This window comes from Suncus etruscus, chromosome 1, assembly GCF_024139225.1.
Source record: "Suncus etruscus isolate mSunEtr1 chromosome 1, mSunEtr1.pri.cur, whole genome shotgun sequence".
NCBI lineage: Eukaryota > Metazoa > Chordata > Mammalia > Eulipotyphla > Soricidae > Suncus > Suncus etruscus.
The window spans coordinates 192,088,337-192,100,218 of NC_064848.1; the positions used below are offsets into that span (position 1 = coordinate 192,088,337).

General features: G+C 54.1%; 1 protein-coding gene across 1 annotated transcript; it reads right to left on the bottom strand.

Annotated features, from left to right (window-relative positions):
- Window positions 1–1,887: 1,887 nt before the first annotated feature.
- C1QL1 (complement C1q like 1) lies at window positions 1,888–10,461 on the bottom strand. Its single transcript, XM_049781022.1, has 2 exons — window positions 9,862–10,461; window positions 1,888–2,802 (listed from the first exon to the last, which is right to left on the bottom strand). Exons 1-2 carry the CDS (start codon window positions 10,459–10,461, stop codon window positions 2,623–2,625), a joined length of 780 nt encoding a protein of 259 aa, XP_049636979.1. The 3' UTR covers window positions 1,888–2,622.
- Between the last annotated feature and the right edge of the window lie 1,421 nt (window positions 10,462–11,882).

The window sequence follows — 11,882 nt, forward strand, 5'->3', positions numbered from 1 at the left end:
CCTAGTGCCTGCAGAGGAAGAGAAAATCCTTAGCATTAGCTAGTCCCGGTTGGATCACTCTGGCAAGTAACCCATTTCCCTTCAGATTCAGATTTCTTCACTAGCAAGATGGCATGCTTAGGCCTGTCTCTCGGGAGAGTGGGAGAATCTTCCAGACTCTGGGAAGCCAAGCCAGATGAATGATGTTGCTCCCCACAGGGTAAAAAAACAGGCTTTGGGTGGAGCAGAGACCAGTCCCTGTGGTCCTAGGGATGGTGGAGAGCTCTCAGGTACAGCAGACAACTGAGCCAGTTGTGTGGCCACTACAAGAATCACAGGGGGCTGTGGGTGGCCCCAGAAGGGTAGAAGGGTGGAGGGTGGTGGGAGGAGGACCAGTTAATCTAATCGCTTGTCCCGAGGAAACTCTCATTCCAGCTAGACCTGCCAGGAGTTTTATTGGGTTTGTGGGGACCTGCAGATTTCAATCTCCAGACCCCACAGGGAAGGAGCAAGCATTAAGCTAATTTTATTAAATGATCACAGCTGGCAGTAGGGGGACTTAGGGGAGAGCAGGGAAGATAAAGCAAGTCATTGAAGCTGGCCAGTTCCCTGACAAGGGTCCATACATGGGGCCTGATTTGGAGGGAGGCCATCCTCTTCCGGTCTCTTCAGCTGAGCTGGCCACAGGGGAGGGACACCAGCTGGGATGATTCTCATGGAGAGTCTCAGGCTTCTCCAAGAGGTGCACCCCAATTCCGCTGCCCAGGGCAGATGCTTGGGAATACAGGGGGCTTCTCAGACTGGGGTGGGTGTGGAACTCCTGGGGCAGGGGCTGAGGGGGCGTGTTGCCTCCATGCCATCCCTTCTTATTCCTACACTGAAAATCCCACATCTGGCAATGCTCAAGGGTTACTCCTGACTGCATATGGGGGACTCATAAAATCATATGAGGTGCAGGAGATTAAATCCAGGTCAGTCATATACAAGGCAAGAGCCTTACCTGCTGTACTATATTTCTGGCCCTAAAAACTCCAAAATCTTAATGAAATATAGGATAGTGACTAAGTGACTAAGAGCCTTATCTTTGGCCCAGGTAAGACATCTGTCTCTTCCTTGCTCTAAGCCTTGGCAAGTTCTTTTGGCTTTTCTGAGCCAGAGAGAAAGTACAATGGGTAGGACTCTTGCCTTGTATACAGCCATCTAGGTTCAATCCCTAGTACCACATATGGTACTAGGAATAAATCCTGAGCACTTACAGGTGTGGCCCCAAAACAAAAGCAAAAGGGATACAGCAGCCAATGGTGACAGTTGGGATGGATATTTCCTGCCAGTCCACGCTCACCCCCTTATATCAGTGAGCTAATATCTCTGAAATGATTTGGTGTCTGACCCAGACACTTTAAATGCTAGTTGTTATCTCACAAAGTCTGGCTGGTGTGACATCATGTCCCCTTAACATGAGGTGACTTCGGGCCCAGAGAGATAGCACAGCGGTGTTTGCCTTGCAAGCAGCCCATCCAGGACCAAAGGTGGTTGGTTCGAATCCCGGTGTCCCATATGGTCCCCCGTGCCTGCCAGGAGCTATTTCTGAGCAAACAGCCAGGAGTAACCCCTGAGCACCGCCGGGTATGGCCCAAAAACCAAACCAAACCAAACCAAACCAAACAAAACAAAACATGAGGTGACTGCATCCCATATGGTCCCCTGAATCCCACCATGAGTCCTAAGGAGTAAGGACTTGTGTGAATAAAGGACAATTGCAGAACTTTGGGGCAATATCCCTTTAAACAAGCTAGTGACCCTCCCTAGAAGAATAAAACCTGCTGGACCAAACTCCCAGGACTCTGGACTGTGTACATAAGAGAATGGGGAGTGGGGAGCAGATCTGTACGCTTAGAAGAGAAGCAGGACAGAGAACAGCGGGGTTTATTGAGCACATGCTTATCCATCTGAATCTTCAGCCCACGGTCTCTTCACCTGCACTGCAGTCAGCCATGCTGAGACCCGGGGAGTGATGTGGCCAACGTCCAGCTCTTTGAGTATGAAGCATGTCCCTTATGTGGCGGTCACTGACCCACTGGGTGGGAAAGGAGAGTGCTCAGCATCACAGGTGGGGGTGCTGGGACATAAAGGGGCTCTTCCCAGCCTAAACCTTGCCATGCCTTTGGGAAGCTGGGACCATTTTAAGGGATGGATAAAAGGGCCATCTCCATCTCCAACAGGTTGGAGTGCTGTCCATGCTCTGACTGATCAACTGGTCTCCCCCAACCCCCTCCTGGTCTGGAGGACAGTAGGGCACCTCTGCCTCTCCAGGGCAGCTCGGAAAGCCTGCAGAATGAGTGGTTTTTATTGTAGCTTTGGTCAGACAGGGCAGCCGGGAAGCTGGAATGTTGGGGTGTCTTCCAGACGGCCCCAAACCTAGCTAGTCTCACCCCAGGGGGCAGGAGAGCTCCACAAGTCCCATCCCCAGCAGCGGCGGGCAATTCAACAATGCAACAGGGGTGGTGGCACTGCCTCCCGGATCTGAATCCCATGCTATGCACTCATAGGGCACCATGTTCCCCTCCTACACCCCTTAGGGGTGCACTGGGAGCTGTGGACTTGGGGTTTGGAGACTGGCCAGAGACAGAGATGGGGAGGGGCTCAGTCTGAGTAGATGATGAAGCCGGAGAAGGTGCTGTATTTGTTGCTGTTGCCTCCGTGCGCTTTGCCCCCATCCAGCTTGATGAAGACCTCGTCCCCCGCGTCCAGGTGCAGGATGACGCTGTTGCTGGCGTAGTCGTAGTTCTGGTCGGCGTCCTGGGCAATGGCGCTGGCCCGTACCTAGGGGTGCGCAGGAGGAGGGAATAGGAAGATAGAGTGGGGTGCCATCAGAAGTCATGCAATCAGAATCTGCCACACCCCACAAAGTCCCAACCCCAGGGAGTAGGTTGGGGAGCTCAGTTTGCTTCTCACTTCTCTCTCCCCCTTCCTTATTTTTTGTTTGTTTGTTTGTTTTGATTTTGGGCCACACTCAGTGGTGCTCAGGGGTTACTCCTGACTCTGCTCTCTGAAATCGCCCCTGGCAGGCTGGGGGGACCATATGGGGTACTGGGGATCAAATCGGCAAATCTTTCCCCTGGTTGCATGCAAGGCAAAATGTCCTACTACTATTGCTCCAGCCCCAACCTCCCCTTCCTCTCTGACCTCCACTTGGGGAGGAGGTGCAGCTCAAGAGCTTCCTAGAGTCGGTGTCATGTGTGTCTGAATTCAGGGTGAAGGTGGAGGGCCCTACTCGCCACCTCTAGGACCTTCGGCAGTGTCACTGGGGCGCTGAGACTGATTGGAGCTGGTCTTGCTTGGAAAAGGAATTCTCCAGACTTCCAGGGGGCTTTTGACCAGCCCTTATCGGCCCCCAGTCCTTTCACTGACAGTCAGGTCCACAGGTCCTTAGGTCACTGGAGGGCCACTGGTGCCCATAAAGAGGCTGGGCCTGCCAGCTGCTCTGAGCTGGCATTCTTGTTCCAGAGCCCTCTCAGAACAACTTGTCATTCTTTAATTTTCCCTTAGGCCACACCCAGCAGTGCTCAGGGTTTGTTTCGAACTTCATACTCAGGCATCAGTATTGGTCAAGTGGGTTCTAGAAGGGAGAGCCAGGAAGGGCCTCCAGGCCTTTCTTGGCCCTCACTCTGATGTCCTCCTGGGCTCTGTTTGACAAGCTGCAGAGCCTTTTTATTGGGAAGGGAGCGTGGTCACACTGTCACCTTGAGGGGCTCTGACTATCATCTGAGATGTGGGATGGGTGTGAACATATTCCCTCCGGGCACTGTTCTTGAACAGCTGAGGCAAAGCAAGACCTGACACCTGGTGCCTCTCCCAGATTTCATGGGTGCAGGATGGGGAGGAAGGAACCATTTCGAAGGCACTGGCTGGTGCTGGGGGGAGGCTGTATTGAGAAGGATGCTCTGGGCCAGGCTATTCCACAGTCTCATGGCATCCCAGTACAGGAGGGCTGGGGAATGATAGTCTGGGCTGGACCACGCCAAATTAGGGGGGTCCTGCTCACTCTTGAAGGCAGCCATGCAGGCGGATGGATGCTGGACAGAGTCCAGGCTGCTGACTCAGCAAGGGAGACCCTGCATATTTGCACACAGTCTAGGAAGCACAGCTCCTTCCCACACCTTCTCGCTCACAGTCACCCTCTTCTTCCCCTTCTCCTAGGAAGGACCTTTTGGGGCCTTTATGTTGGGGAAACTGGTCTAGTTAAGGGTGGGGACAAAGGAATCAAATAGAGGAGATGGTGCCTGTAAGAGAGCTATTGTTTATCTGCTTAGAACATGGGTGCAGGCAGGGAGATGACTGCAAGGGCTGAGCACAGGCTTTGTATGTGGAAGCTCCAGGTTCAGCACCGGGAATCTCATGGTCTCCTATGTGGCTCCAGGAGCATCCCCTGAGCACTGAGTCAGGAGCAGGTCTGCAGCACAAAGGGGGGAAAAAAGAGAAAAAATGGTGTGGGGCCGGAGTGATAGTACAGTGGGTAGGGTACTTGCCTTGCATGTAACCTGCCCACATTCAATCCCTGGCATCCCATATAGTACCCGAGCACTGCAGGGGTGATTCTGAATGTAGAACCAAGGGTGTCTCCAGAGCATGGAGGTGCTGGGTGTGGCCCAGAAACAAACAAACAAACAAACAAACAAACAAACAGACAAAAAAGGTTAAGAATGGCTGATTCTGTGGTAGAGCACAGGCTTTGCATTTGTGAGACCTTGGGTTGGTGCTGGATACTGTGTACTCCCAGATGCAGTGTCTTCTTCCCCAGCTCTTCAGTGTTCTTTGAACACTGTTCAAAGTGCGCCCAAAGATAAAAAAAAGGAGTAAAAACCTCTCTCCTCAACACTACCACCTTTACACAAGTCTTTGCTGTTGTATTTGTTTTTGGGCCCCACCTGGCAATGCTCAGGGCTTACTCCTTGGTTTAGCACTCAGGAATCATTCCTGGTGGTACTTGGGGGAGATCATATGGGCTGCCAGGTTTGAAAGGATCAAACCTGATTTGACTGCATGCAAAGCAAGCGCCTACCCACTATATGGTGACTCTGGTCCCTATACTAGTCTTTTGATGGTGAAGGGAAAAAATTTAATTTTGATGAAACTCTGAGCTATGAGGAGCGGGTTGTGAGAAAGCAAGCAGCCAACTTCTATATTGTTCCCTGGGCCTTAATCTTGATGATATTTATTATTACACATGCATTTCATTATCCTTGCTAATAAATTACTACTAATAACAATTATTTTTATTACCCAGATTAATTTAGACTTAACTCATTAAAACAGTGTGCTTCTTAATAGCCAAATCCATTAGAACACAGTCATCTGTCAGCAGAGATCTCCTGGTGATATGACAGGCGTCAAAACCGTTATGCTTATGTTTATTATTTATTCATCACGATCGTTGTTCCTGTGATTATCCTAATTATCCGGGGAGACGGAGAATTTATGTCCCTCGCTCCTTAGACAGTGGGGGATCCAGGAACAGAACTCAGGGTCTTGATTCTCTACCCACCACGGGAAAATGTTTGAGGGATCCAGCGTCTCCTGGGACCAAGGGGAAGTTGAGGGAATGTTGAGGTTGCCATGGAAGCAAGAGAGGAAGCCTGGGACTTGTCACTAGGGGGCTCTGTAGAGCAATCTCAAGGCTGTTAGGAAGGGAAACTGAGGCAGTGGTCTGAACAGGGGATGGAAAAGGAGGTACCCAGAAGTACCACCCAGGAAAAAGGTGTTACTCTCCCCAGATCAGCAAATCCTGCTGACCAGCCCACAGGGTGTCCTGTGCTCTCAGGTCTGCCCCAGATCTCCCTAATGTGCCAGGAACAACATTGTGCAAATATTAGAGGTCAGAGAGAATAGTGGGGACCCCACTCCCCTCTTAGGAGAGAAGCTGCTCTCCAGCCTTCAATCTCTACACTCTGTCTGCTCTCACCATATCCCAGCACTGTTTTGTTGTTTTGTTTTGTTTTGTTTTGTTTTTGGGTCACACCTGGCAGCACTCAGGGGTTACTCCTGGATCTATGCTCAGAAATCGCTCCTGGCAGGCTCAGGGGACCATATGGGATGCCGGGACTCAAATCACCATCCTTCTGCATGCAAGGCAAATGTCCTCCATGCTATCTCTCCAGCTCCTTGTTACCTCAATCTTGTCCACTGGCAGTTTCTACCTTGCCATTGCTCCGTGCCCTCAACCAGGGGGTTATCAAGGCTTTAGGTTATCAAGGCTTGTCACATAGTCTGCCAGCTTCAGTTGATCAATCTCAAGTCCTTCTAGACATCTGATCTGCCAATATCAGAGGCAGCACACCAGGATACCTCCCCTCACCTGCAAGCCCCTTTCTCAGGCCCCTGAGGCTCCATTCCCCATGTCCTAATACCATTAGACTGCATTGTGGGGAGTGAAAGCAACCCCAAGGAGAGGACCCGAAGGGTCATGGTGTCATGCAGAAAAGTGATGGCTCTGCCCCTCCAATCTTTTTTTTTTTTTTTATTTCAGGCCACCCCATTGGTGCTTAGGTCTTATTCTTGGTTCTGTGCTCAGGAACCACTCCTGGCAGTGTTCAAGAGACTATATGGGGGCTGAAGCAATAGCATAGTGACAGGGCATTTGCCTTGCACATGCATAGCTGATCCAGGACAGACCTGGCTTCAATTCCCTGCATCACATATGTTCCCCCAAGCCTGCTAGGAGCGATTTCTGAGCGAACAACCCGAAGTAACCTCTGAGCACTGCTGGGTATGGCCCAAAAACAAAAACGAGACTGTATGCGGTACTGGGGATCTAACCAAGGCCAGCACCCTGTCACTCTGCTCCAGTCCCTTGGCCTGTTCATTCTTACCCAGGGAAGGCCAGAATTCGGAACATCTCTTCTTTTTTTTTTTTTTTTGGTTTTTGAGCCACACCCGTTTGACGCTCAGGGGTTACTCCTGGCTATGTGCTCAGAAATCGGTGATCAGAAATTGCCTCTGGCTTGGGGGGACCATATGGGATGCTGGGGGATCAAACCGCGGTCCATCCTATGCTAGCACTTGCATGGCAGACACCTTACCTCTAGTGCCACCTTCCCGGCCCCACATCTCTTCTTTTCTGAAGAAAGCCAGGAGGAAAAAGCATTGATCCTAGGAGGTCCTTGGATTTGGAGGCACAGAGAGCCGTAGGCTCTCTGTCCCCATGCACGAAGCTTGTCACGGTTTTTGCTTGGCTTGTCTGCACAGTCCCTTCAGTCCAGAGCTGGCCTTTTCCTACATTGTTCTTTTCCTCTGCTCTCAGCTCTCCTCTCCCTCTTCAACCAGGGTGGTTTGAGCCAGAACAGTTCCACTGAATCACTCACTCCAGACCACACAGATGGGGACAGGGATTATCACTTGGGTCCCCAGCGCTCCCCTAATTTGTTTGGTCACTACTGCCCAACAGTAGTTAACTTTGCTGAGACCATGGAGGTACAGTAAGTCCACGAACTCCTGGTATGATGCACAACATGGCTGCTAGAAGGGGCTCAACACAAATACATGGCCTGACTAGGAGAGATTCATTCGTCTCTGGGGCCTGAAAGACAGATCCTAAAGCATGTGCCTTGCCCACATCAAAACCATTTAAATCCCTGACACTACATATGGGGACGTTGCCTGAACATTGCCAGGAGAGAGCCTGATTTTTTATTTTTATTTATTTTTTTGGTTTTTGGGTCACACCCGGCTGCGTTCAAGGGTTACTCCTGGCTCTATGCTCAGAAATCGCTCCTGGCAGGCTTGGGGACCATATGGGATGCTAGGAATTGAACCCAGGTCCTTCCTAAATCAGCCGAGTGCAAGGCATATACCCTACAGCTGTGCTATCGCTCCAGCCCTGGGAGGAAGCCTTTGAGCACAGAACTGGGAATAGCCCTTGAGCACCGCCTGCTGTGTTCCCGATCAGGTCTCTTGGATAATATGGGAGAAGTTCAATGGAGGTAAGGGCTGGGGAAACAGATTCTAATATTTTTCTCTCTTTCTGTTTCAGAGTGGGGAATGGTTTGAGATACTGTTAAAATGCTACATCTTTGGGGCCGGAGAGATAGCACAGCGGTAGGGCGTTTGCTTGCAAGCGGCCGACCCAGGACCAACGGTGGTTTGAATCCCGGCATCCCATATGGTCCCCCGTGCCTGCCAGGAGTGATTTCTGAGCATAGAGCCAGGAGTAGTCCCTGTGTGCCGCCGGGTGTAACCTCAAAACAAAAACAAAACAAAACAAAAAAAGTCACATCTTTGGGGCTGGAGCAATCAGACAGCAGATAGTGTGTTTGCCTTATACACAGCCAATCCGGGTTCGATTCCTGATATTCCATATGGTCCTCTGAGCCTGTCAGGAGTGATTCCTGAGCACAGAGCCAAAGTAATCCCTAAGCATCATCAGATGTGCACCCCCCAAAAAAGCTACATATTTGAAATTAAAACCACCTCCTTGCCCTGTTCCCCCACCTCCTTTTCCCTGTGCAGAGGAAAGAAGAGGCTCTGCAGCCCTTTCATCCCCAGTGACTGAGCAAGTGTCCCTGCTCAAAGCATGCGTCAGCTCTGGGGCCTCCTCTGGACATGTGTGGTAACCCCCTGAGCTTGTGAGGGTCTAGGGCCCATTGGTGGCCTGGTGACCACCTCCCTATGCAGGTAAGCCAGGCCCCAGACCTCTGACACCTCTGCTAGAGCTTAACCAAACTTTCTCTGGGAAAGGAGGAAACCCCACTGATGAAGGTGATATTGCTGCCTCCCTGATTGGAGATTAGTAAGGGGGATCACGGGGCTGTCTGCAGAGTAGCCTCACTGGATCCTGGAACCTCTAGCTGGACAGGAATCAAGGACACAGAGGAGAGGCACAAGTGAGACAGACACTCTAGGGGTAGAGAAGATAAGGTCACAGCCACGGATCGGAAAGCCCAGAGAGAACTAGACAGGACAGCTAGACATGGGAGAGAGCGAGAAAGACAGACACACATATACACAGAAACAGAAGGAAGCAGGGGACAGGAAGAAGCCAGAGAGAGAGATGAGGCGTCCCACAGCACCCGAGAGGCTCTGGCAGACTCCCCAAGCCTGTCCATCCCAATCCCCACAAAGCCAGGCTGCTTTGGAGGTACGGAACTCAGTCTGTTCAGTCTGTGGAGGTGCCTTCCAACCAACTCCCACTGGCATAGCTTTGGTTTGTTTGGACTTTAGACATTCCCTTTTCCTCCAGAATGCTTGGAGGTGAAGAGGCAGAACTCCAGGATTTTGGGGGAGAATATAAAAAACAATCACCCTGGGCTAAGTGGGGGCTAGGTCCAGGTTGTTTCTGGGCAGCCCCAAGTGATGGCATGCCCAAGAGGTCTGGAGCCAGGGACCATCCGGTTCTGCTTGGGTGCCTGCAGCTTCAGTCTTTGGGGATGGGAACCCCAATGCAGAGGTGCCTCCTCACTCCTCATTGGGAGTCAGAGTGGGAGATCCTCCAAAAATAAATAAATAAATAAATAAATAAATAAGGGAATTTCCACCCCGAGCGCCTGAAGCAGCCCTTCCTGAAGTCCTGGGGGTTTGCAGACTGACAGGTCCATCCCGAAGCTCTCTCCCCGAAGCTTTGCTGCACCGCAGGGGCTCCTCTGCCTCTGTACCCCAACCATCTACAGGCTCGAGTGAGCAGATAGCCCTACACCCTGGCAGGCAGGCAGGCAGGCAGGCACCCTCGAGTAGCTAGCTGGCCTCTCACCCGCGCATCTCCACGCTGTCCTGGGAGCGAGGAGCCCCGGGAACGCTCCGCGGCTGGATGCCCCCCAATCTGCGCTCGCTCCTCCGGCCCGGCCCGGCCCGGCCAGCCCCTGCCCCTGCCCCTGCCTACCCCGGGCCCACCTGTCCGTTCTTGCAGAGGTCCGCCCACATGCTGGTGCCATCGCCTCCGCGCATGAGGACGTGGTAGGTGAAAAAGTAGGTGCCGGGGATGTTGCAGGTGAACTTGCCGCTGGCCGCGTCGTAGTTGTTGCCCAGGTTGGTGACCACGTCGTCGAACTTGAGCACCTCGTAGCCCTCGTGGGGGTTCTTGAGGCCGGCGTAGAAGGCCACGCGCGGCACCGTGGTGTAGGTGGCCGTGCTGATGGCGCCGCTGCTGCCCCCCGAGCCGGGCAGCCCCGGGGGGCCGGTCTGGCCGGGCTCCCCTTTCTCCCCGGGGGGCCCCACGGGGCCCGGAGGCCCCGGCTCCCCCGGAGGGCCCGGGGGTCCCGGCTTGCCACTGCGCCCCGGCTTCCCCTGGGGGCCCTGCACCAGCGTGGAAGGCGGGGGCGCCCCGCTCTGCTCGCCCAGGGCGTCGCCCCCGTCGGGCCGCGCGCCGGCGCCGGGGCCCCGCGCGGGGAAGGGGTCGCACACCATGCGGCAGGTGCCCAGCATCTCGTAGTGGCCGTCCGGGCCGCCCGAGCTCACCAGCACCGGGATGAGCACCACGACCACCAGCAGCATCACCACGCCCGCCGCGGCCGCCAGCAGCGTCTTGCGCCCGGCGCGGAGCCTGGGCAGCGCCGGGCCGCCGCCGGGCCGCGCCGTCGGGGCAATGGTGCCGGCGATCGGGGGCCGCGCGGGCGATCCGGGTCGCCCGCGCTCAAGGGTGGGCCGGCGGGGGTGCGGGCATCGGGGCCGGCCCGCCGGGGCGCCGGCCGAGCAGCGCTGGGGTGCAGCTGCCGAGCACCAGCCGCCCGCCGACTCTCCCGCCCGCTTCGCGCTTCCTTCCCTCCTTCCCTCCTTCCCCGCCTCCCATAGACCACGCCCACGTGGGCGTGGTCTGGGCGTGGCTACGGGCTGGCCGAGACCTAATTGGACGATGGCTGGCCTCTATGTCCACGCCCGCCTTGTAGGCGGGGCCGATGGACCGAAGCACGGGAGAGGAGACCCCGCCAGGATTGAGATTTTTTTATTTTTGGTTTTTGGTTCTTGGACCACACCCGGTGATCGCTCCTGGTTTTGGGGAGAAACTATGGGACGCCGGGGACCGAACCACGGTCCGTCCTAGGTTAGGGCGTGCAAGGCAAACATCCTACCGCTTGCGCCACTTGAACTCAGGCCCCCAGATTGAGAAGCGTTTTTTTGGGGGGCAGCTAGGACGTCCCCTGGGAAATGAGGTGGGGCTAGAGTTTTAGGGTGAGGGGAAGTAGGGATCAAGGAGGAAATGTGGGAGATGGTTATAGGACTACCGGGAGGGCTGCTAGGAGCATCGAGGGGGATTGGGATGCCAGAAGTCTCTCCAGGGTCAATGCCCTAAGACCCGGAGGGACCGAAGGAAGCGCGAGATCGGGGGCGTAGGGAGCGCGGGAGAGAGACTTAGGGGAAGAGGCAGCGGGGGTGTAAGGGTGTCCGAGAGCTAGTAGGAGCGTGCCTCTCGTGCTGTCACTGTGGCAGCGACCCTGGTTCAAATCTAGCATCAGGTGAGGTGTGCACCTGCGCACCGCCAGGGGTCACTCGTGAGCAGAGGACCCGGTCTAGCCCCTGTTCAGTGTCAGGTGGGTCCCCATATACCTACATCATAAATAAATTAAAAAAGCAAACAAGCAAACAGAAAGATGGTGGAGAGGGGAGCAGAGTGGAAGGTAAAGGGAGGGGTGAGGAGAGTCAATGCCTCTGAGATCTCCCAGGGGCCTGTCGCATGCCCAATGGATGCCAAGTATGAAGTTCTTATCAGAAGTTTTTTTCTGGCTCTGGCCAGACCCCACCCACCGCATAATGTGCACCTCCACTTCTGCCCCATCCTTGTGTAGCTGCAGATCATAGAAAGGGACTTATTTTCCTGGGTAGGGGACCTTCCTTCCTCTTTTTGCAATCGTTCCCTTTCTCTCTGGTTCTAGAGAAAAGGGAATCCTTAAGAAAGTGGTACCCTGGGCCCGGAGAGA

Bases quoted from the DNA above. Each gene is read 5' to 3' on its own strand.
- C1QL1 (XM_049781022.1), bottom strand. From the start codon at position 10,461: ATGCTGCTGGTGGTCGTGGTGCTCATCCCGGTGCTGGTGAGCTCGGGC. The intron at 2,803-9,861 runs GTGGGCCCGGGG...GCGCACCCCTAG, and splicing joins ACCTCTGCAAGAACGGACAG to GTACGGGCCAGCGCCATTGC.